General features: G+C 47.2%; 1 protein-coding gene across 2 annotated transcripts in view; it reads right to left on the reverse strand.

The window, feature by feature from the left end:
• Positions 1 to 13073: 13073 nt before the first annotated feature.
• Positions 13074 to 26093, reverse strand: part of KCTD16 (potassium channel tetramerization domain containing 16) — an 89625-nt gene continuing 76605 nt past the window's right edge. For both annotated transcript variants that reach the window (XM_076349641.1, XM_076349640.1), the window contains exon 3: positions 13074 to 25128. In XM_076349641.1, coding sequence (XP_076205756.1) covers positions 24677 to 25128 — 452 coding nt within the window. In that variant the 3' untranslated portion in view covers positions 13074 to 24676. The remainder of the gene's footprint in view (positions 25129 to 26093) is intronic.

Here is a 26093-nt window from a genome sequence, read left to right on the forward strand (position 1 = left end):
AATAACTTTGGCTCTGTCAGCTGAGGACGTGTGGGGGGCACAGCACCAGGGGACAGGCAGACGTCTGGGCCCCTGGGGAAGGACAGTGTCCTGCATGCTCACGCAAGTAATTCAAAGTAGCAGCTTGTCCAGATATGAATAGCTATTCACTCCAAGTTCCTTTTTGGTTTTCCTGCACTAATGAGAGTCCGCTTTAAGTCTGGTTCCTGCTGAGAGGTAAAGCAGTGGCCGCAAGCAGGTCCCGGGGAGGCAGAGCAGGAGGGAGCACCAACCGGCACGGGTGGGAGCACAGCCAGCTTGTCCTCCTCCTCCAACCCAGCGGGGTGAGGCAGCTAGAAATGCCTTCTCCATCAGCCCCGGTGGCTGCCGGCGCTCTGGAGAGACGTGAACAGGACAGGCCATGGGGTTTGTTGAGGGCTGCTTGTTTCCGTGGGCTTGGTACCCAGCCCGCAGGCTGGAGGGGTGGTGCGGAGGATGCCCCGCTGCTCCGTGCGCAGCGGGGATGGGCATGGGCCGACGCCGCAAGCTCCCTCTCCTGACAGCCCTGGTCCTCCTTAGGGCAAGTGCTCTGGTCTGGGGAGGGGTCAACCGCATAGATAATGCTTCTGTCGTTCAAAGGATCTTGAGCGTATCCACGCACTTCGATTTTTTTCCTGCATTGGTGTTGTCACGAATGGTCTCATTAACTTCCCTCCAGCTGGAAGACAACAGCACAGCCCTACTCCAGGACTCACTTTTCCCGCACGGCTTTGCTAATGACCGTGCCCGCAGCTGTGAGCGCCTGTGTCCCCCAGTCTGTCTCTGCTTGAGGTCTCCTCATTTGTCTTCCACAGAAGCAACCGGTGACTTTTCCCACTGGTCTGGTTGATGTGTTCATGATGAACTGCATGTGTTAAATGTGTGGCCAGGGTAAACTTCTGAGTTAATGCCACTTTATGGACATCATGATGATGTCCTATTCCATGCCCCCCTCCTCCAAGCAGACTCTTTTTTTTTTCTTTTTTTTTTTTTTTTTTTAGTATATCACTTGGAGAGCTTGTGCTGCACAGTGTGTGCTTTTCTTGCTTTGTGAATAAATAGATGACAGTTGTCAATCTAGGACATTTCACCAACGTTGAATGCAGTGGCTTTTTTTCTTCAAAGACACTTTGGGGATTTTGAATGATCTTTTTGACTGTTAACAGAAATCATGTAGCTATGCAGCTCCATTAAAGCCTTTGCAAATATTCAACTGCCATGAGTGTCTCCTGCCTCTACTGCAGTCCTGATTTTTTTTTTTTTTTTGACAGGAATCAATAGCAGCATATATGAGGAAACAGATAAATATATATCTAGCTAACGAGAGGTAAATGGCTCTTCAGAGCAAGTTGGCCTCACAAATTTCCACTTGTCTCTGCATTTTCTTATTTTTTGGATAAATATTCAGCTATGCATGTTACCCTGCTCACCTTGAATGTATCTGAAATCTCCAATCTCTGTTCAACATGTTTTCAGCATTTTGCAATGTCAGATGTTGCTTCCAGCTGTAAAAAAAATTATCTTTTATACTTGAAAGTAAAAGCAATTTAGAGCATTTACATCTGCAGACACAGTAGCTCCTTGTGGAGTCCAACACCCAAGAGGTGCTTGTTTTTATACACTATTGGACTATATCAAAGGCAGCATTGTAGAGTAGTTAATGATTGCCTTTTCATGTCAGTTTTTAAATTCTTGTGTAGTGTCTTTATTATTCATACCAATCTGTCTTTTAGACCATCTTCCATAGACACTCCAGATTAAATTTTCTTCATTATCATTATAGAACTAGATGAATAAGTGGCACATCTGTTCATGAAGTGGTTTATTATCTGTTCTGATGAGGTTTTGGATGAATAGCGGAATGGCTTAAATATGGAGCGGAGAAATGCATACAGGTTTATGCATAATCTTAAATTCATAACCAGTAGTGCTAACTCGAGGAATCTGATTTTATACAGAAAAGGTAATTATTAATTAATGATCTGGGCCAATTTATCATGAGGGCCAACTTAATGAAGGGACAAGACAAGACAGAAAACAAACCTGCATGTGAAATAACACTAATGAAGACCCACGCATTGTTTAACTGGTTCTCGTTCCATTACTGCAAAGGAAAACTCTATAAATATTTCATAAACACTCCATTCTAGCCATGTAAAGCCAAATTGCACCAATAAATCTATTTATCCAGAAGTTATTTCCTAATTTCTTACAGCTGCATCATTTACAAGGGAGGACGCTGATCATTTGTCTATCAGAGACAAAAAGGCTAAATTTTCCACACACACATGGTAGTGGTGGTTTCCACGAGCACTCCCAAATTGCAAAGCACACACTATCCCGTTCTCCTTTGGCTGTCCCACAGGGAGACAGAGCCCTTGGAGGCAGCTCAGGATGGGCACAGCAGACACGGTTTTCCAGCTGGAGGTCAGGCTCCCTTTTGGAGGGGCTATTTTTCTCTTCCATGCCTCAAACGTTGCTTGAGCTCCCGAGGAAGATGCCCCAGTCCCAGCTGGGTGCCAAGGTGGGAAGGGAGCCGAGGGAATACTGGGGTCTGGAGTAAAAAACTCCTGCTCCACTCGGGTGCACTGAGCACTGTTTGATGCCCAGAATGTTTGATGGGGCGCTTTATTGACCCCCTGCAGATGAGGGAAGATGAAGCATCAGATTCCTATATGATCTTTATATGTTTATTTTGGGGATGTGAAATGTAAGTGGATTGTATGTAAAACATGAGCCCGTGTCAGACAGAAGTGTTGCATCTTGAGCTCCAAGTGACAAATCACTCGAGCTGCAGGAGCTGTTGTGGTATTCAAGGTTGCCAGGAACAATCAATGAAATTATAGCCTTGTACTACATGGTTGTTTATCCGCTATTATGGAAATAAGGTACCATCAAAACTGTTGAAAAAACTTCAGGATTATAGTATGCACAATTTGGGGATATGACAGCAACATTTAATCATGTTATTCTGACAGGTTCTGTTTAAAAAAAAAATAAAAATCACAGGCTTCTACTGTTGTTGCCTGCCTATAGCTGAAAGGATAACAATTAATGTTATTTGTCAGCTGTTACGGAAGAACAAATTTGGAATACTGTACAGCGTCTCAGAAAGCTGAAATCCCCAGAGTAGCACAGGTAACATGACAAACACAAGGACGCTCATTATTAGTATGGCTTCTACCAAGCAAAAGTGCCCATCAGATAAGTAATTCTCCTGGATTTCAGTGGAAATTTTACGTGAAAGTACAGCATGGCAGACAATGAGCTGTCTGAGCACGGCGCTCCATGCTGGGCTGCAGCCCCCGTGGCTGGAGCACTGCTGCACGACGCCGGCTCCACTCAGGCTCTGGAGTTCTCACTTAATGGAGAAAAAAATGTTCAGCTAATCCCACTTGATTGCCTTTTGCTGTCTAGAGCTATGTGGAAATATTTAACTTCCATCTGAAAATACATAAGGAAAGTTAATTTAATATATCATTTAAAGAACAGATCATTTTACATTCAAAAATCTCTGCTGTTAATAAGGCTTTAAGAGCTTAATTTCGGGCTTGAGCTTGGATCTGGGAGAGAAGAGGCATTCCCAGCCTTCAGGCTCAGGCCTGGGGAATCTCTCAATTAAAACGTGTTAGTATTTTTATTAAATAATATTAATTGAATAATGATGCTTTCAAAAACAGTGCAGAAAAAACAGTTTGCCCCAAAACTGTACTCACACCACACTGTTGCCTACATTTTTTTGAGATGCTTTGCTTTTCCCAGATTTTCCCAGTCAAAAGGTCTTTACTATGGCTTTCATGAAGAGATATGATTTAAACCTAAATTGCTGTTGTAGGAACTTTAAATATTTTAAAAAGACGTTTCGTACAGATTAGCTTTGGACCATTGTTTTTGTGATCCGTCATACTGGCAGATACTGTACTGAACATTTCTGTCTACTTCTGAAGATAGTATCAATCACCTCTGTTCCTGACAAGCCCTAAGGAGAAGAACATTTATCAGTATCTATTAGAACAGTCTAAAAAAAAAATACTAGAACTGACGTTTTATAGAGAAAGTATGATCTGGTTGGAAAATAGCAGAAGCTTGATGCTTTCCCTCAAAAATTCTGTGCTGCCTCCTTATATAGTTGCTGTCATCACAGCATCCACACACCTCACTCCTCTTATTTTAGGAGATCCTTTTTATATGTTTTCACGTCAATCCCATGGGGGGAGATTCCGAAACGGGAGAGCAGGAGGCCAGGCCCTATCCAGCTGGCATAAAACCTACCCGAAGGACTGAGCCTACAATTTTCTGTTGGCTCCTGCCCCTAAATCCCCAAAGCCAAGTGTTAAGCAATGTCTGATGCAGGGATTTGAGGGGATTGTGTCCAGTGGAGTGTAATACCCACTGACACGCCTCATGTGGTAGCAAGGCAGACGACTGTCTCTCCAAATTTGCCTTTCTCCAAATTTGTATTTGTCCAGGGCGCTTCCTCGCCATCGCCCTCACTGCCCATCACAGGAGCAGCTCCGCTTCCACCAGCTCTCCCGGTAGCAAAGGGCGCGTGGGCTGCGGGAGACATGCAGGTCCCGTGGGGCACACGGCACAGCCCCACACAGGTGGATTCGGGGGGTCCTGGTGCTGCATCGGGGCCCCCGCATCCCCTCTCGGAGCTGCCCAGGTGCTGGGGCAGCAGCCGCCAGCTGGAGGTCCTGCATTTTGTGGCGGTAGCAGGGGATGTGGGTCTCTGCTGTGGCTTTTATTCCCCAGCATAGCACGGTAAAGGCCAACAATAATCGATGGTTTCCTTTTTGCTGCTCCTGCAGGGCAGGGTGAGCGCTGAGCCCTGCAGCTCTGCACCCCGTCGTGCTGGGTCCAGCTTCTGCAGCACCAACAAACCAAGCAAGAGGGGTTCCTGCCTGGGCACAGGTGATATTCTTCCCTTTGAAGTAAGCACAGGTATGGACACGCTTCTTTCCAGCAGACACAGTATTTGCCCAAGAACTGTCCAGAACTTTATAGGCTTAAATTTGACACCACATACATTTAGCTATAATAGTAAAATCAGTGGGACCATTAAAGTAGATTATGCACTAATAATTATGCAAATATTCCTTCAGTGAAACTATAAAAATCTCATGAAGATTTAGCACATGGCTATTACAAGGAGAGAAATATGTGGAAAATGAAAATGAAGATCATTAACTTTAAGGAGTTAGGGGAATTTTTTTGCTATCATTTAAATACATGATTTGGGATGCCTTTGCAGGTTTAACCTGGAGGAGATGATTACAATACAACCTCAGGATGAAAATTTGGTCTGCCTGGAGAAATGATCACTGGAAAACAGAGCTCACCTGTTTTGTCCTTTTAGAAAGAACTTAAATACAGTATTAGGGCATTTATAAAAAGCAGAATAACATTTATATTCCTAGCAGGTAGATCTAAAGGGAATATCCCTTTTCCTGCTTCAGGGCATAGATTAGTGGTTGGAAGGAATTACAGAGGGGTTTGGCTGCTCTCCTGCTCCAATGCCCTTGATTTTAGCTCTGGCTGGAAGAGCAGGAGACTTGCCGTGGCTCTGGGTGCAGAGCAAAGCAAGTATTTGCTGCCCCACAAGCCATAGCAGCTGGGCACCCAGAGCAGTGGTCACTACAGTTGATGTTACAAAATGAGATAATACTTGACAAAGAGACCACCCAAAGGAGCAAATTCAGTTTAATTTCTTGAAGCTGGGTTCAGCATCCAGGTCCTGATACAACATTTAGTACTTGATTAACTTTAAACATGCAGGGGCCACTGGAAGTGTAGATACCACAGTGATAGGCAAGTCTTCAAGGCTGATGGCTCTATCCCGATGGAAAAAAAAACTATATTTTTTGTTATGCTTAAGTATCAGCTTGTGCATGTTGACGTCAGAAACCTAAAGTGCATCTTACTGTTTGGTCCTGGTGTGGCACCCAGTACTGATCCAGCTCCTGCCTGCCCACTTCAGTGCCAGAGCTGGGAGCCTGCAACGCTTTCAGAAGAGGTGCCCAGGGTGGGATGAGCAATATGCTTCTCCAGGATGCTTTGGCTGGCCATCCAGGATGCTTTGGCTGTCCTATCAGTCAAAGGAGATCAACAGGAGAGGTGAGGATGTTACAGAAGTGGCTGAATGCATCACTAAAAGTTTAAAGCAGATGAAAAGCCGTCACTCCGCTCCACATCAGGTCTCTGTAGTACAGGGTACGCAGCCGCAGTAACAATTACCTGCTACACCAGGGAAGAGAAGGAAATGTTCTCGCTCATGTTTTGTTTGCTGGGGAGGCGTATTGTACAACTGCAATTAAACTGCCAGTTTTTAGTTCTGCATTGTTAGCTGAATGTATTTCTCATCCATAGTGCTGGAAAAATAAACATGATTGTGAGTTAGAGATAAGTACTAACACTGCGATGCAACGCAGGGCATAACAAGCAGCATGAAGCAGCAGCAGAGGTAAAGAGTTAGAGAATGTTTTCTGTTCAGTGCGGCTTGCCCTAGACATAAAGGGAGGTATTAGATGTGACACAAAGATGTAAGTGATTAAAAATATATGAAATTATGAGGGAAAATCTTCAGTCTTTTGTGTTGGCTAAAAGCTGCAAAAATGCGTGAAGAAGCTGGTGAAGATTGGAATGGTTTCTGTAGATAATTAGATCAATATATTAGATTTGCAGACAGCTTAAAGAGCTAAATTGCAATGTAGTGACAAATGTGGCAGTAGCTGTGTGTGGGATAATTCAGGTGAGAACAGTCCTAAGCAGGATACAAAGCTGGAGGGAAAGGTATGGCTGAAGGTATCCCGACTTCTGCATTTTAGGGGGCTAGATCTTGTGCCGCTGTAGTCAGGGACAGGTTTGCCTTTAAATAACAATTTTATCATGAAAGAAGAGAGGGCTGTTGGGTTTGGGTTTGGTTTGGGTTTTTTTTCTGTTGGTTTTTGTTTTTTTGGGGGGTTTTTTGGTTTTGTTTTCTTCTTACAAGTATGGACACCAGTGACAATTCAAGGATAACCTCGCAGGGGTTGTGGGACCCGCTGTGTGAGGTGTAATTGCCCAAAGCAATGGCAGAAGGATACCACGTCTCTCCAGCAAGAGCTGTCAGCACTCAGGAGATGCAGACGGGTCTCTGGTTATGGGAGTGAATTTCGGTCCCTGTTCTCCCAAGCTGGAGGTTGCCCGACGTCGGGGGCTGCTCCCCAGCTGCTCCTCTCCTTTGTCATTCCAGCCAGAGCATGCCGGCGCTGACTGAGAGGGGACACCGTTGGCAAAGCCACTGTGGTTAGTACATGCTGGCACCGAGTGAGTTACCCACACGCTGAAACTTGTGCAAGTCGAGTGACCACGTACCCACATTCAGCACTGGGAACCAGTCGCTGCTTCGTGCAGGGCTGGGAGCAGCTCGTCCTGCAGCACGGACCGTCACAGCGGGTAGAGGAGCACCAGCAGCCTGCCTCCCAGCCCTGCCCTTTCCCGGGAGCCTGGGCAAGGGACTCACGGCCAGCCATCTGGGTTGAAAGGATGGGCGGACGCATCCAGGCTAATACTGCTGTTAACTGAGGGATTATTAGAGTAGAGACATATTTTTAATCCTTCTATCACTGCATGTGTGTGCATTGACCTTCACTGTCACCCACCCCAGGCTGTACGTCACAGTCTAACCCTGTAACTTAGCAGCCCGGCAGCCTGACTGCATTAGGTGCTGGCAATCATGCTTGCGTTACTATTATGACAAAGCTGCAGCCTTGCCTGCATCCTCTGTATTCGTTATCGGTTTGCCTAAAGCCATGCTTTTTCAGCCCATGCTCTCTTCAGCTCTCACAGGTTTAGATTGGATTAATTCATTAACGCAAAAGGCCAGGGAGAGATCTGGTGACAACAGGAAAAATGTTTCTCTCTCACATGGCTCTGTCACACATGGTTATCCTAGCCACACACCACAGGTTGCCTGAGCACTTTTTACACCTATTTCTATCTGTCTATCTATACATCATACACCATCAAGAGCACAACATCATAAGAAAACTCTGTGGTTGTTCACAACGCTCACAATAAGACAGAGAGTGTCTTATGGCAAAGGAAAGAAGCGGGTCAGATGTAATGGTCCTAATGAATAATTATAAATAGACCAAGACCTGTTCTTTTGGGCTAATGATGAAAATAAAAGCTCATAGCTACATGAATAGCACCATTTATTTTAGCACTGGTAATATCACTAAACTACATACTATTCCAAATACATTATGTTAAAATTACACATATTAGATGTCTTTATTGGATTTTAAAAAATAATTAGAGTAGCTTAATAATAACTTCAAGTAACACGGGCAAGATCACAGAGAAAGCAGAAATTACATTTTCGATATGTGTCTACGAGCGCCTGCACCCTTTCAGATGTTCTGGAAAGGGACTGTGCCATAGCAGGCTGCTAATTTAACTTGGGGGTTAACGTCTGTGACTAAATAAAAAAAAAGGAAACAGCAGATTTGTCTTCGGAGGGACAGCCAAGGTCATCACCGTTGCTGTCAATGCGTACAGCCCATTACACACTTGGAGCCCTTTATCTGTTACTGCTCATCTGTTGTTGTAGCTTATCTTCATTTTATATCAACTCATAAAGAGGGAATAAGGGGTGGGGGGAGCAAAGTTAATAATGATGTTAGAGTCGGATGACCTGAAATAACTCCAGTTCCGTGCAGAGGGATTACGGTGTTCAGTTAGCCCCTGTCTCTCCTCTCCGTCTGTCCTGCCGTCAAGGAGAGGGCGATGGCAGAGCACAGCTTGGGGGGGATGGAGGCTCCCGCCGCCCCGGCTCCCTTCCCTCCCCGCCCCGCTGGAGAAGCCGATGTTCATCTCTCGTCATGATGGTCCTTCTCCCCTGGGAGATCTCAGACCTCTCTGGGTCACGGTCTTAGTAGCACAAAGCTGTCGATACCCAGTGCTCTGACCTCCAGGATTTCAGGATTACAGATGAGGTCTAGGACGACAGAGCAAATGCAGAAATAGCCCATCATGTTATGTTCAGCAGCTCAGAAAATCCATATGCTAAAATATGTTTACATTGAAATGTGCTAAATAATTTTTGACAGTCCAGTACTGTCTAAAGCTCGACGAGCTCTGTAAACACTTCCCAGGCAGTTCAAGGGGTTAAGTCCCAAGCAGAGTTTCTTCCCGCGTTCTTTCTGCTCGCCCAGCTCTATTTCATGGGTAAATGGACATTCGCAGGAATCACAGGTATCACACGTATTGGCTTCCCGGTACTGTCAGCACTAAATCTTGAAATCGGGGAATGTTTTGCTTCAATAAAGACTAAATACAATCTGATAAAGATTTGGCAGCCTGGTGCAGCATAGGCACACCTGACTGGAAATTCGATAAGATGGGATGGTTTTAGTACCTCTTGGCTACTGTTTGCTGTGATCTCTGGGGCAAAATAATCCTAATAGCTGCGCCTCGCTTTCCCCTCCCATAAAATGGGCATAATAATAAAAATACATCTGGAAAGATGCAAAATTTATGCCACAGAGAGGATGTTTATAGTATTAAAGTTTTTAGTGATTTTTAACGAGTCTCTGATGAAACCATTTTTCTCAAGCTTTTCTTCGGGAGGCAGCTAATTTACATGCAGTTAAACTGCTTCAAGTTTTGTTTGTCTTGCTGTGCTTTAAAAATCCTGAGCATTTTGGGATAATTTGTCAGCCATTAGTGATATTTTTGTCATCGCAGTCCTGCTTCGTGACTCAGTATTGCACCAACAATCCCGCTGCAGAGCAGGACGCATTCACAGCCAGTGACGAGCACGCGGCTCCTTTTCCTGCTAAGCTCAGTGGACGTTTTCTCGTTGATTTAAATGGGCGTAGGAGCAGGTTTTTATGGCAATGTCACCAACCGCTTAGCAGTTTGGCTGCCTATGCTCCACCACTGCGGGGAGTTTGCAGGACAGAGTTTGTAATTTAATTCTTAAGTTTCAGACGGAGAAGAAAAACTAATGCTTGTGTTTGGAGAAAGCCCTGAGCTGAATAACGCTGAGATGGAGTTACCGGGGCTCTTACTGCTGACTGTCGTGCTGCACCCTCACTAGCAATAGGAAAGGGCCAAGGATCAAGGATGATGGACTCTGTTTGGAGGGCTCCCTCCAGCAGATGCCTTCCATCACCTCGCTCCATCGCTGCTCCCCCTCACCCAGCGCTGTGTGCTGCTACAGGCACGCTGCATGTCTCGAGGCGCAGCTGCCTGGCTGGAGTGCTGAGGGGGGGAAGGAAGAACGGGGTTTGTGGTTAAAAGAGTGCAGCAGGTCTCAGGTGGTCTGCACTTCTATTTCTGCCTCCACTCCCAGTTCTCCACTTGGCTTTAAGCGAGTCATTTGGACCAAACAGACCACTGCTCTGGGTGCCCAGCACAGCGCACCTGAAGCCAGAGGGGACCTGAGCTCTTGGAGGGCTCGGTGGGGATAAATGTGAACCGTGTTGAGCTGTGGTGCTCCAGAGAGAGTGGTGACATCCTCACCCAGTGCCCGTTGTGCTCAGCAGGGTGTTATCATCTGTGATAACTCAGTTTCAGAGGGATGTATGCATTGCTGTTCCTTGTCTGTCCTAGGTAGTGTTTAAGAAATAAATACCAGAGTTCATATAGGCATCAGTGCTCGTTAACTGTATGGGTCAAAGGATATGAGGTGCCCTGTGTCAGTACTTTCCTTCAGATAAAAAAATACTTTTTAAAAAAATTCCCATTTATTTTGAATCTGTCGTGACTTTGCCTTCCAGTCACAATGTGCAGGGGTGCTCGAAGACTTGCCTGGTGCCTACCAGCTGGGCTGCAAAAGGGGCTGTTTCAAGGTTCACTGGTGGCTCCAAACACATCATTTGCCAATGAAGACATGTGTGGGAATTATTGTTTCTACGCTGAGTGTATCTTCTCCTGCTGAGAAGAAAATGCATGTTGGACGCAACGCTGCAAGGGTCTCCTGGAGTCGCCCTCTCGAGAGCAGTTTACAAAAGCTAGGTATCAATCAGCTTGCAGATAAACTGCCCTCTTGGCTCCTGGCTAAATGAGTTTTGTCCTTCCCTTTGGAGGACCGTGGCTTCGGTGTTTGACAACATGGAGCAAATAATACACAGATTCTAGGGTTGAATCTGTGCCAAGCAATTCACAGGAGCAGGTCGCAAGATTAATAGTTTTGATGTCATTCACAAAGGTCTTGCCCCTGAGACACCTCTCGGACCACAGGGAAGCTCCTCTCCTCTTACACTGCTCTCCACCACTCTTCCATAGCCCTGTCTCTGGCTCCTCCAGCTGAAGGGCCGCTCTCACCTCCCACCTTTCATTATTTCTGTTCCTGGTTTGCTCCCTGTCTTGTAATCCTCCACCCCGCCTCTCCCTAAATGAGTCTGCCTTTCCTCTGGCAAGCTCTCCCCCTCCAACACAATAAGCCAGGCTGGAAGATGCCTCCAGAGGTCATCTGGTCCAGCCTCCCGCTCACGGCAGATGAATTTCCCCTCCGGTTTCGCACCCACCTCCATGAACATCTGAGCTGCCGCTTTGTCATTCTCCTCTCAGCCTTGCTCTCAGAGACCAGGCAACAGCAGGAGGGCTGTTTTTTAATATACACAGTGTTCTCTCTCAGGTTGGGAGTGGACTTGATTAAAATTACACTTAGGTCCTTGATCACCCAATTTTGAGGGACCAGATTGCAAATTCCAGGTATTTTTTTCCTCTTGTTAAAATTCTGCTAAGCTGAAGAAATCTTGCCCTCTCGTATTGTTGTGGTTAAACAAGGAATGGGTGGATGAAGTATGTAGCATAACACTTATATCATGACTAAAATCCACCAAATTTTCCTGGTTTTCCATTAACCTTTAATGGCTTATGCATATCTAGGCATGAAAATAAAGGGCAAACTAGAGTGGCCAAGAAGTGAGTCTTCAATGCCAGTGGTGAAGACAAGATTTATATTTTAGGAATTGTTCTTATTTTTCATCCCTGAATCAATTCATCCCACCATACTTCTCTACAAGAGGTATTCTGGTATTAATATTTACAATGAAATATTTGCAGAACGTGCAAAAGGTGCCGAGCTGACCGATCAGAAAGAAGCAGAGCTCAAGCATCCACACTTCAACCCGTCCGTGTGTCCGCTCTGGGGGGACGGGGACTCCCCCTGCCAGGGGAAGGTGTCCTCAGCCCGCGGCCTCGGCGGGGGTGCTGCTGCAGAACTGTACCCCGGCTTCATTAGCTGCTTTAAAAATGAGTCTGAATTGGCTTTGAGATGTAGAGTCTGGTTTGGTTTTTAATCAGTATCCTTGAACCCAATCTCTACCATCCCCAAATTTAGAAATACTTTTGTTCAGATTTACATTTCTAACCTACTCTTTTGATTTTTTAATTTCTTTTTTTTTTATTTCTCATGTGACAGAAAACTCTAGTTTGTCTTGAAATTCAACTTCTGCATTATATTTTTGATCTAGGAGTGGGATATAGACCGATCACAGCAGAGATGATGTGTGCTGTCAGGAATAGAAAGGGAGTATCTCAGTGCCCTCACTAGACAAAAGACCTCCTCCATCCCTGCAGCTCCCTACGCCGGTGGTGGAAGAGGGACCAGGGAAGAAACATGGGGATGATCACGAGACATCTTCGTGGCTTTGATGCAGAATTCCTTATTTATTCCACGGGCTTGTGGCTGTACAGGTAATAGGTGTGTATTCAGCTTCTTAATAGTGTATGTTCAACAAATAGCTTTGAAAAGACTGTCTCCCCAAATTTCAACCATCTAAGCTGTTTGACTGACGGCTGTGCTCACCAGCCCAGCACTGGTTCCAGCACTGTCAGCGACACCATTGAGGATCAGCCACGGTGTAACCAACAGTTGAGGATGGGGTCTCCTGTGGTCGCCCCCCCCCCCCCCCCCCCCCCCCAAGTCCTCCGGGAGAGTGTGAAGCTGGGGGTAAGAGGCAGAGGGCTGTGCAGCTCCTGTTGGGACAGGTAGCATCCCCTTTCTATAGGCAAGTGCACGCAAGTGGCTCGGTCCAGGTCACACATACAATGCCAAATGCCTTTTTTGTCTTTGGTTGATTTTTATTTATCAATAAAACAATACTACAAAACATGGGAAACATCTGCATTAAATACAGATCTGCTGTTACTTTGCCAGTTTTTAACCTGCTGTATTTACAGAGTTGTCCCCTACAGACTTTTCAACAGCAGGAGCCCGGGGGGTGGTCGCTGCCAGCTCCTCGGCACTCCGCAGCAGCAACAGGAGAGAAAAGTTGAGCAAGAAGCGAGTATCTGTTGCTTTCTGCTCTTGCATGAGACAATCTCATTGCCTCAGTTCCCTGCAGTAGGTTTCCTCTTTGCCCTGCCCCTGCCCTCGGTACAGCGGGGAGAGGCTGTTGCTGCAGGCTGGAGGGTGCATGGGTCTGCATCCCAAATGCCGCAGTCCCACCCGAGTCCTGCCTGACAGTGGAAGGGATCTTCCTTCTCCACTGGATACCATCAAGCTGCTGAGCTCCTCATTTGCTCTGGTTTTGGGGCACAGTAATAATTCGTTCCCATTTCTGTTAAGGCCACGGATGGCTTGCATGGTCACGCCTCACCCTGCCTGAACATCACGTCTTGTGGGAGTTGCTAAGATCAGCGAGCAGAAAGGGTGACACAGGTATTAACCGGCAGCCTTCCCATCCCAGACCTTCTCCTCCGTATGTTGAGTGCTTGGACAGCTTGTCATTTTGGGGGGGTTAGGGGTTACATCTGGGGAGAAGTGTCCTCTCCTCTGACAAGCGTTTGAACGAGCGATGAGTTAGTGCTGTTCTTCCCACCACCACTTACCTGTGTGGCTTACAGCAACGCACCTTCCAGGCACAGAGCAAGTCCAGACCTGGCCTGGTGCTGCTTACTCTGATCACAGGCTAGAACGACTGTAACTCAATCAGCAAGAAAAATAAATATACACGTGTATATATATATATATATTTCTCTATATAAGCTCCTTTAATTATACAGTTGTAAGGCAGATTAAAATTATTTTCTGATATCACCTGGTATCAAAGGGAATCTCTCCTACTTTCCATGCACATCATACAGTGCTGCGTAGGGAAGGTAATTAAATCCTCAGTAATTATCATAGAGGTATTCTAACCTGAACTTCCATTGCTCTTTCACACCTGCCCTGACATGAAAAGAAAACAGTACTCAGAAGTGCTAGGAATAGCAAAATTCAGCTTCCTGCCCTAGAAAACGTGTGGGAAGCTGCAGAGCTGAGCCCCTGCTCAGGACAAGAGGTGTGACCTGCCGGGGGAGAGGACCCTGCCACCACAGCAGCGATCTCAGGTGCTTCCAATGTGTTCTCCTCCTTTGCAAACTGGAAGAATTGGGAGAGGTGGAGAGTGAGTCCAAACCCCAGACAGGGGCAAAGTGGGGGGAGCCGGAGCCAGAGCCTGGCCTGAGTCGTGGACCAACGCCTCTGAACATTTCTTTTTCCTCCCAACTGCTGGAATTTGTCTTCACCTCAGCAGTCAGTAAAGAAGAACAAGGGGGTTTTTTTCCTCTCCACATAAAAGGGAATGAGGACAATAATATATTCCATAACAGTTCAGCTTTTCTTAAGATTTATTATTAGGGAGCTAGCCAGAGCCTTGCTAATTGGCACTCGGCTGTGCAGCACGGTGCGTGCTCGCAGTGGAGAGGACTGTCTGCTCACACCTCGTACCCGAGACCCTGCAGCCATAACACCTCTGTAATGAGGCATGTTCGCAGAACTACCCCCAGCATCGCCTAAGACATAATAAAGTATTAGCATAATTAAATAAAGTTGAAAGAAGGGCAAGAACAGGTACAGCGCTACTCCTCTGCTTGTGGCCTCTTAAGCCACCAAGGGAAAACAAATCATTTTTACAAAACAAACTTTGATCTTAAATTGATGTCTTTCATTTTGCCTCTATTTGTCTGCCCAGGCAATGGAAATAGTCTAGGACATCTAACTACACCTCCCAAAAGCTCAGGAGGTCTTAAAGGACTTTTTTCCTGGGACAAATGAGTATGCTCGTCCTCAGGGGTCTCAGACGACATGCGCTGCTGCCTGAGAGCCATCTCTGTGCACAGGTGTGTGCCTCCCCCAAAACCCACTTAAACCCCAGAGCATGGCTTAAATCAACATACGCTAACAAGTAGAGCTGCTTAAAATATTTTCAGCAAAATGTGCTGTTTTGAAAAAGCCATAGTGTATTACGATGGCATATAGAAGTTGGAAGGAAGGGGGTTGTCTTTTCATAACGGATGCTCAGGTTTGTGAGCAGCGGCTGTGCTCGCCAGGGCTCGCAGCGAGCCACCCGCCGCCTGCCAGGGTCACTGCCGTGGGGCGAAAGCGGGTGGCCGGGATGGGGAACAGGTTATCAACAGGTCCATGGAAATGAGATTATTCAGGAATGCACGGCAAGTCTGGGAAGCCGGCCTGGATGGAAAAAAAAAATGTATGGAAGAGGGACATGGTGAAATGTGCAAAAATGCATACATTGTCATTCTAGAAGTGAAGGATTTTAACTTTTGTTCTCAGAAGTTCTCATTTTTCAGTTCAAAACTGACCTAATTCAAACAAAAAAAGAGCAAAAATGGGTGTAATAAATCATTATTAATTTCTTTTTTGTTTTAAGTGAAACATTTCTTTCATTTCAGGTTAGACAAAATTATATTTGTAGTTTCACATTAAAAAAAAAAAGAAAATAAAAACTTCAATTTTTTGTTTACTCCAAACTGACACTTAAAAAAAAAATTGGTCAGCAAAGTCAAAATCCATTAGTCACAAAGATCGTGTCCACAGACAAGTGCAACAGCTCCACAGACATCTGGAGTCCAGCTATTTACAGTTACTGGTTCATGTTACCGGCACCGAACACCTACAGTAATTTAGATACATGCCATTAGGATAAAAAAGCATACCCAGAGAAGTAACCTGTGTCATTTCTAATAAAAAATTGGCGATAGCAGCATCGCTACTTGTTTTATTTGTATGAAGACAAGTGCACTACCATGTGAGCTGATCATCATCTTCACCTTCCAAGCTGCCGTGCCCCAAACTGGCCCAACCAGCCCCAGAAGAGGATGCTGCTGCTGCTGCTCACCCGACAAGCCAGCAATGAGCTCCGGGTTTCAAATGCCACCTGGTAGCAAGCGGGCAGGTAAACAGGGTTACAGACCACCGGGTTTATTTAGAAACAGCAGTAGAACCGACTCCTCATTTCACCCCTGCCCTTTCTCCCCATCTCCTTGGCTCCTGACAAGGGGTCACTAATTTGGGAGAAGCTCGCCCGAGAGCTGTGATGGCAGTTTAGGGGCCGCAGGGCCCCCACTGCTGGCTCTGCAGGTGCTGGCGTGCTGTCACTGATGCAGAAGGCAGGAGCCTTCTGCAGAGTCATCTGCTGGGGTGGGAATCGTGTTATCATCTGGCCCATGGTCCTTCCAGCATCGGCCGTTTGCAGGCTGCCAGTGGAGCGAGCTGGTACAGCAGGCTGTGACTGCTGCACGGCGAGCATCATGCCTCGCCATCTGAGGAGACGTAACTTCCAGAAATGCTTTGCTTTCCATATGCTTGTGCAGATACTGTAACATCCAAATCCCTGCTCTGGTGAAGCGCCATATGGGGGGAGCTCTGCAAAGACGGGCTCTTTCACCTTCTCGCAGGAAGGGGCCATCAGAAAGGGCTTCCTCTGAAGAACAGCCAAGTACCGCAGATTAAAAATAATAATAATTTAAAAAAAAAATCATCCCAGGATACTCAGCCCCACAAGTGAGCAATTTCCTGGTTTTCTGGCTCTTTCAGACCCAGCCTGCCTACAGCGATGCTTCCCGATTCGGGTTGTGCTAGTGTGTGTGTGTGCGTGGCTGGAAGAGCGATGAGAGCCGGGCCATCCAGGGCGGTGATTACAGCAGTACCAAGCCCCGATTACCCCCCAGACAGCTGTGCAGGAGGGAAGAAGATATGACAATAAACCCAAATTATGAGTCTGTCATTCCAAGAACAGCACTGCTGGGGGAGAGAATTGCAAACGGCTCCCTCCCACCCCTGGCAGCCTTCCTCTCTTTATCTTTGCAGCAGCTACTAGAGGAACGTAAAGCCTCACAGCTGGGCACCATCTGCGGACCCTGGGACCTGCCTGGGATAGATGACAGGGGGACCAGCGCCGAGAAAGGCCGCAGCTGGCTGTCCCTCCATGTCCAGAAGAGATACGCTGCCTTCCCCCCTGTATCCTTCCCCTCCTGCCATGCCCTGCGTTATCTCCATTTGTGACTCAGCCACCGGCTGTAACGAAGCCTTCCCTAGCCGAGGCAACTTTAAAATGACAGGGGATAAAAGTATTTCAAAGTATTCTTGGAAATACTTTGGCAGGTAACCCCTGATGCAATGATGGCTTTTCCAGAAGTATTGCTGCTGGTGACAGTACTTTCAAATCACAGCATCAGAAAATCTCTGTTCAAGACAGGGAGGCAGAAGAATCTCACCCTGTGACCACTGAACTGTTATTTTCAGCCCAACCCAGAAATAAATGAGGAAAAAAAACCCCACCACCTTCAAGGGAGAATAATCCCCAGCCTGCAGGGAACTGGTTAACATGAACCGATGCTAAATCACAGTGGGCAAGAAAGCATGTATGTATCTATCTATATATTTACGTGTGTGTATATATATATGACAGTTGAAGGATACCAACTTATTTATTTTTGTCTGTGCTCTTACAGTGTATATGCACTGATTTATTTGAATGGCAAGACACAAATTAGCTGCAGTTTTCAGCCACCCAATGCCACAACACTGATAGCTGTACTTTTCACCAGCGTATTGTATAACACCCAACCCGCACACGGAAACGATTAAGATGGGGTGGCTTTCTTCATTTATCGTCATCCTAAACAAAAGGTCATCTCTTCCGCCAGCAGTGACGCTGGAGCAGAAGGCAATAGCAACACGTTCACCTACCACCTCCGAGCCCCTAAAAATAGGCATTTTTTTTTTAGCAGTCGGACCACAGCTACCTGGCAGGTGCCATTGCATGAATGACTCCACACAGGTCACAGCTATGACTTCTTTGTTTTTTCCAAGATGTCTCTCTTTCTTTCATGGTGTTATTTGTACCAGGGAAATACAGCAGGCTAAAAGCTACATGATTATTTTTTTTTTTTTACATACCACAGTAGAAACAGTTACCGAGTTATATTTGTCAGAGTCACAGTAGTTTATGCATATTTGCTATTCACAGACTGCAGAATATTGCCAATAACCTCACTGGTGGGGACTGACAACACGGAGATACATGCATTCAAGTGAGACCATAATCAATGATGTCTATACTGTATTAAGCACATTCATTTTTTTAAACACCTTCCAGTAAAATCAATTCCTTTAAATTTGTAGTTAAAACTTTTTTGTTTTCCACAATTACGCACAAAATAACCTGTAAACAATTTGACATTACACTTATGTACAAGTGAACCACGTTGGAAAGTAGAGGTAATTCAGTGGGTGCCACTTAATCTACATCAATGTGCAACAGACTGACTCAGCCTCAGCAAAGTCATTAAGTGCTTGTATGAGGTCCGAAAATGTAACATGAGCAAGGCCCCGAATAGATCACAAAATCACCAACCCCCCCTCTAAATCCTGTGTTGGCTGGGAAAATATTGCACTCGCAGCACTCACTCCTCTAAGGCGGGTACATCTGTATAAACCAGAACGCCCGGGTCAGATCGCGTCCTGCAAACACGGGGAAGGGGCCAGCCCCCCTCCCTGCCCCGCGCACCCGCTCCTCAGGGCCAGGGTGGCACGGCCAGAGGAGAGGGGCGAAGGGGCGTCAGGGAGGACATCCCCTGTTGAAGTCCAGCAATTCCCGTTCAACCAGCTGGGCCCTGCCATCCTTCTGCTTCGTGTTGGTAAGTTTTGCCTGTTTAATTCTGAATTCTGCTTTTTCGTGTTTGCTTTATCGTTGCTATAGTTTAAAATCTGAAATATCATACTTATAAACTGATTTTTTAGCTAAGTGATATTGATGCCAAGAAAAATAAAGAATGTCTTTTTATAATAGAAATAATTTAAAAGTGCTTTTCTGTTCTTTTACTATTAATCTACAAAACCCCGTTGGGGCATAAACTATCCATAAGACTGGACAATTATTTTGTACCATGATATACATGGGGCCTTATGCATAAAGTACTCTGAAAGCCAAGTCCTCGTGCATACTCGCAATGGTGGAAAGGGCTTCAGGGCAGGGTAAGAAGTTGGAAAGTTTTCTCCAGCCTTTCTAGGGCTAGGAGAGCAGTGTGAGATATGGCTGAAGGTCTCGGTTACATTATGGTCATTGCCAATAAAAATCAACCTTGTTTTCTCCTTCAGCCCACAGCTTTGCAAATAATATTAATAAACGGACTCACAAAACTAGAATTAAAAACCCAAAACATGTTCTCCACAGTGCTGTGAAGCCTCTACATGGTGCGTGCAGATGATTTAGGGAAAAAATAAAATAATTTGGTCCCCATAGGTCTATGTAAACTCACATGTTCTCCCTTTGTCTCCCCCCGATGCTTTGAGTCCTGCCCAGGTGTCTGTCTGGAGGCGTTTGGGCATGTAACAAAGCCCTTGGAAAACTGCTATTTCTGACCCTGAAAGACGTAAGCAGGCGCCAGATGCTGAGGCCAGCGGGGATGCGCGCGGCTGCGATGGGAGCTGAGCTGAGCCTAGCTGAGCTGAGCCCAGGCGGCAGCAGTGCTCGCAGCCAGGACGGTGCCCGAGGCACCACGTGCACCCAGCAGCTGCAGGGGCGGCTGTGTCAGCCGCCTGCAAGGCACTCCTCCCGCAGTGCACTTGTGCAGGGGTATGTATGCCTACCACGCTCCTTCAGCCCAGCGTCCTAAGTAAAGCTTAAGCAAGACTACTAAACAGACCACGATAATTAGACTGGCTATGCAAGACCATCACCAAACGACCAGACCTGTTTGACATACACAGAAGTGATGAACATTGCGAGCAACACAAGTAGATGTGAATTTTATTACAGCTTAATGGCTTTCTCTCATCCTCACTGACGCAGGTGCCCATTTTTCTTGAGAAAAGGTGTTTTAGTAGAATCTCACTCCCACTGAAGTCAATGTAAGTTTTCAAATTAGTTTCAACAGAACTTATATTTGGTCTTTGTTATGCTCCCCCAGTTTGCTCCCCAGATATTTTAGAAAGAATAAAGTACTCTGTTAACTGAGTTTCATTTTGGCTTGCTACCCATAAGTGACCAAAAATGTCCTAGGGATAGACACGGGTTCTCTCACTGAAACAAAGTAGAATTGAGCTGAATATTTTTAGAGCTCAAACCCCAGCGACCTTTTAGACAATCTGTTACTCCAATTTCATTTCCCCCCACTGCATTGCATCCGTCTCCCTTCTTTCCCTCATTGCCTCATTTCAGCAGGTGAGCAGGGGGTGGCTGCAGCCCACCACCCCTGCACAGCCCCAGGGAGAAGCCCAGGAGGGAGGACGGTGCCTGATGTGCTGAGCATTGACCGTATTTCCCTACTTCTCCTGGGCTGACGGTCTGGTTTGAGGAACCGTTTTGATACCCACCTATTGCAGGAATTTCTCCTGCCCCTTCTAACAGTGAGTGGTGCCGTGTCCTGCAGGTGAGGGAGAACAACCTTGCCAAAAAGGCATAAGTATATGCCTTTCATCCCAAGGTGCATATATCTATCTATCTATCTAAGTATATGTATGTACTTGTATATATGTATATGTCTGTGTGCATGATGTCATTTTTTATGTATGTGTGCATGACATTATTTTTGGGAAGAGGTCTCCCAGAGTTAATACATCACCCTCCTGTGATAAGAAAAATCACCATCTCAGTGCCTGGTCGGTGAGGACACCACCAGCAGGAGAAGGTTTGGTTGCTCTTTCCTGACCCGCTGCCGCCCGCAAGTGAACTACGGGGCTGTCGTGGAGCGGCGTTTTTAATTACCCTGGTGCCTGTCTCTACCTGGCCATGGTTTCTCCACACCATTGCACGGTGCCCCCATCCTCTGCCCCACCCCAGCCCCAGCGGCAGAGCCAGCTGCAGGGGTTCACCCTGGCAGGGTCCTGTGCCCGGCGGTGGCCCTGCGGCCGCCTGATGGTGGCAGAACAAGGTGCCCCAAGAGTGGCTCTTTGGTGGGGTGCGGTTCTCGCCGTGGGGTATTGGTGGCCCAGAGAAAAGCAGTGAGGCAAGGAGGGAGAGAAGGGGACCTTTGAGCAGCAGTAACGGATGCTGTGGAGCATCCAGCATTTAGGCTAACCCCCATCGGGGAGGGGTGGACGGCTCCCCACCGTTGCCCGGGGGCTCCTCTACAGCAGAGGCTGTTCCACCTAGAGCCTCCCAGTCAGCCTCGAAAAGCTGACTTTTCCAGCGAAAAGCCTCGAAGCACAGCTCCTAGCTCCTATACCAAGCCCCCTGTAAAACAGTTGTAACATGAAGTTAGACCAGAATTAGATCCCTGCAACAACGCAGCAGAAAGTGCATATGAACACACACACAGAGGAGCGTGCACCCCCACACCTGGGCACCTGTTCTCCTCTGGCTCCATCCTAAATTGTGTTCCCTAGGAGGTTTGGCCTGCCCGTGATTACTGAAGTTTAAGACCTTTATTTCTGTAGCACTGGAGAGTAATAACCATTTCATCTAAAACTGAAGACATGAAGGCCACATAAATCAAGCCCATTCGGGCGCATTTCATTTGGTCTAATTTTTCTACAGTTATTAATCATCATGCAATCCTGTGCACCCTGAATGTCAGCCTGGGAACACACACACACACACACACATCCAACGCCTTTTCTTCCACTCTGTCACATGTATTTTATAGCCCAAATATTAAAAAGAGGCAGGGAATGATCTGGAGTGGTGGGCAGGACAAGGAATGATCTGGAGTGGTGGGCAGGACAAGGTTTTAGCTGCAGTCTGCTGGCGAGTAAGAGGGGTGATCCATCCCAAACTTCATACTCAGCTGGAAATCCCAAGGGAAAGCCCTATCTGTCCCCCAGTTTTGTTTGCTCGGTGCTGGGGCAGGGGGGCAAGATGCAGGAAATGTTGAGTAGGAAAAGAAAAAGGTTATGAACTAACCAACAAATAACTAAGAGGAGCCAAATCTGTGGATCTTGTGCAAAACATTGATTTCCGTGGGAAAATGTGCCTTTTGAGCAGGTAAGTGAAGGGCTGCACAACTACCATGCCTGAACTCGAGTGTGAGCGAATGTCTTAAAACCTGAATTGGTTCTAGAGCCTGATCCCAAGAAGTGCTGAGTTTTCTCACTGAGCCCAGCGTTTCCCAGGTCAGACCCTCTGTTTCACAGTCTTCACTCTGCGTTACCAACACTGCTTGTTCACTGTAAGAAATAGCACCCTTCTTCCGTATAAAACCTCAGCAGAGATGATGCCAAGCTGCCACATCCAAGCCCTGTTCTCCAAAGACTGGGAAATATAGTGCTGGGAGGGTTTTTCCCCCTCCCTACAGCCAGTTCATGCTTACGGATCACTCTGGACAAGTATTGCTTCCTTTTTTTGCTGGTAAAATTTGCATCCTCACCAATAAACATCTGCATAACGTCTGCAGCTGAGCGATGGGTATGAACCTCTGCCTGTGTGCTCATGCAGGCCTTACGGTTCTTCTGGCAAAACAGAAATGTCACAGCCAGGTGTGTGGGCGCAACGGAGCCCTGCAAGCACGAAGATACCACCTTGCTGAAACTGCATGAAGATCAACAGAAATAATCTGTGCAAACTTGACATCATCTCCCATAGCAGTCTCTGAAATTTAAGAGGGGGGAAGCCCTGGAACCTGCAGGACGCTAAATAAGTCAGAATCAAAGTCCTTTGTGTTACCAGCACTATCACTTCCCGTATTTTTTTTTCTATATATAAAATCTCCTTCTTTCTGTGCCTTTAGAAAATGAATAATTTATCTCAAATACTCTAGCTGCTTTGTTCCCAGCTATGGCCAAAATAGGTTAGCTGGAGCAGTTCATATTTCCATCACTCTCTGTGGCTCGCCCACCCTGGCAGCCCGAACTCACCCCTGAGCTGAGCCCCCCTGAGCCGAGCCCCCCCCGACGCTTACCTGCTCCAGGTTTTGCTGGCCCTACGCTTTTGACCGCTTGCTAAACACCCAGTTCCTGGGCGCTCTCCGTTCCTTGCTGCTGTGCTCATGCATTACCCGGCAATGACAGCCTGTTGCACCCCACAAGACCGACCCGTTCCCCTTCCCCGAGCTCCCGCGCCCCGGGGGGCTGTGGGCTGCGGGACCCCCGCTCCAATCAGTGCAGGACCAGCCTTTCTCACAGCTCTCTGGCCGGTGCGTGGTGGATAACACGGGACACGCAGCGCAGCTTGCTGGCTAATGTGCCGCCACCGGCTGCGGACGGGACCGACTCCGAGACGGGCGTCTGCAGGAGGGAATACGGGTACCTCCTTCTGGGGTTTGCATTGTCTCTTGAAACGCACATGGCTGGAACGGGCGCTGCTCCCGTCCTCGAGCAATCGAACCCCCGCCAGTCAAAGCACTAAACGTGGCTTGTTAGGTGGATAATTTCTTGTGTTTGCTTCTGTGCCGGACAGGACCCAGCGCCCGCTCTCCCTGCCAGCTGGGGCCAAACACTCCTGGCACACGCGCCTGGCAAGCCTGCAGAGATCAGCCATCCTCACCAGCATGGCCACTCCGCCTGCCACCGCACTCGACCCCAGAAGAATTCCTACAGCTTTCCAACTGGGATCATCACGTGTTTAACCCACTGGCACCGGAGAGCCTTGAGAAACACGACAAGAGGTGTGGGGAGGACACAGAGGGAACAAGATCATCAGAAACAAATGGAATACTTTGCTGACGGCAACAAAGACCCACGCACTGTTCCCTGGTCTCCACTGAAATGCACTTACAGTGTCTCAGAGAAGGGGGGGGAAGAGAGAGAGAGGGAGTGGGGGAGAGAGACAGTGAGATGGGTTTTCTACTGTTCAACCCTCAAAGACCTGAAGAAGAAACGGAACATCCACAGACTGCTAAAAAATGCTCTTTTCTGAGAAAGTGCAGTTATAAGGAGAGAGCCAGAAAATCTTTAAGCAATATATATTGATATATATACACATATATATATACACAGAGATATATATACACACATATATATATATGCACATATATATATATACACATGCTTAAGGTAAACTGTCATGGCATAGCTTGTTTCTTTGAGCTGTGTACACCCCTCCAAACAAACGCACTACAAGGAGAACGCAGAAGGCATGCAGTCCACAGACACCCCCGGACACTGCCTGCTCACGCGCCACGTTCCCACCGGCATCAGCAGCATCCGCACGCGAGCATCTCTTGTTGTCGGTATGGTTGTGCCCTTAAGGTATTCAGCTTGTGTAAGACTCAGAGTTTACAAACAAAAGCGTTTGTCATTGTGCTTCCACGACTGGAAAAATATCATTACCCTATGACTATAAATGTTAAGGTGAAATAGGCAAATTAGGCAGTACTATAGAGATGGATTTTTTTTTTTTAGGTGACATAACAAATAATTATTATTGGGAATTATTTTCGTATCACTTAGAATCTTGCTCTAACGGTAATAAGGTCGTGTGTTTTCCCCACCCTGAGCCTATAGGTGGTACTTCCGCAGCAGTTCGGATTGCCAGGGATGTTTCCTTTCTGGAAACCTGTCTGGGATTTTGATTTTGAGGAAATCCTGGATACATTTTTCTAGCTCTTCCTCAATGGAGAGCTTCTCCTTCACTGCTTTCTTCTTGCTGGAGTTGGACTCCCGGGAGCCGGAGGTGAGAGTCCGGAGCAGGTCGCTCTTCCTCCGGATCTCGGACTGTTGCAGCAGCTGCACCGGTCCCTTCTTGGCCGGCCGGTCCAGAGTCTGTATGTTGGGCTGGCGGGTGACGGGGCCGCAGATGACGGTCTCCTGGGGGGAGCTGGCCTCCGACTGGCTGTCGCAGCTCGACGTCGACAGCTCATTGCACGACGTGCCGCTCTCTCCCTCCTTGTCGCCTTTGCCGTTCTTGCAGCAGCAGTCGCAGTGGGACGAGGACCACCGGGAGGGCTCACCTGCAAGAGGAACAGAGAGCACCCCGGGGTTACCGACAGCTCTGAACCCCCCGCTCGCACCCAGGAACAGGCTGCTCACCCACCGCCGGGCTCGCTGCTGCCTGCCGAGACCCGCGGGAGCGGGGAGGGACGCAGCCAGCCGGCGCGGCAGGAAACCTCTCGGGGAGTTATCCTGAATGTCACCACAAACTGTCAGCAAAACCTCCACCCGGTCTCAAGTGGGAGCTGATTTCCATTAACATTAACATCCCCTTCATCCGCTCCGCTTGCACATGTTGCTCAGGTCCCCTGCAGGTCCCCTGAGACATCCAACACATGCCTGAAAGTTTTCTGAGATCCTCAGTGAGAAACAGTCACGCGAGGATCCAGTCAGGTGTTTAACCAGAGCGAGCAACCATCGCTTCAGGAACCCTAATTGTTTTTCAGGCTTGTAATGATTTGCTGCTACCTCCACCCACCAACCCAAGGCCAAGCCCTGAGCAGATCACACGGAGCTTTTTCTCTCTTAAGAGAAAATCCTGATGAAGTCCACAGAAATTTTGCCTGAGGAAAGACAGAGAAAAAACAGAATGAGGACTTCAGATTTTGTCATTCCCGATCCATTCCTCCAAGTTTTACCTGTATGTGGAGTTCCTTTGAAGCCAATAAACTCACAGGTGCGAATAGAGGTTATGGGGCCAAGGCCAAGGTTACTAGTTCAGAACAGACAAACAAATGATGAATTTTTAGCTGCCAGAGGAAGGCAGCGCCCAGGAGGCAGGACATGGCAAAGCCTCCTGCCCCTTCCCACCCCAGCTACCATCTCCACAAAACACGATGGGTCCAACAACTTGTGTTGGCACTGATCTTCCCTGGGTTTGCGTTTAATAAAGACAAGTCTGGACAGGAGGGAATAAAACTTGCTCACGTAGGAAGGGTCTGTCTGTGCCGGTGTGTGAAGAAGTCAAGGCTGTACCCGAGGTGGC

The sequence above is a fragment of the Aptenodytes patagonicus genome, chromosome 12 (genome assembly GCF_965638725.1).
Source record: "Aptenodytes patagonicus chromosome 12, bAptPat1.pri.cur, whole genome shotgun sequence".
Taxonomy (NCBI): Eukaryota; Metazoa; Chordata; class Aves; order Sphenisciformes; family Spheniscidae; genus Aptenodytes; species Aptenodytes patagonicus.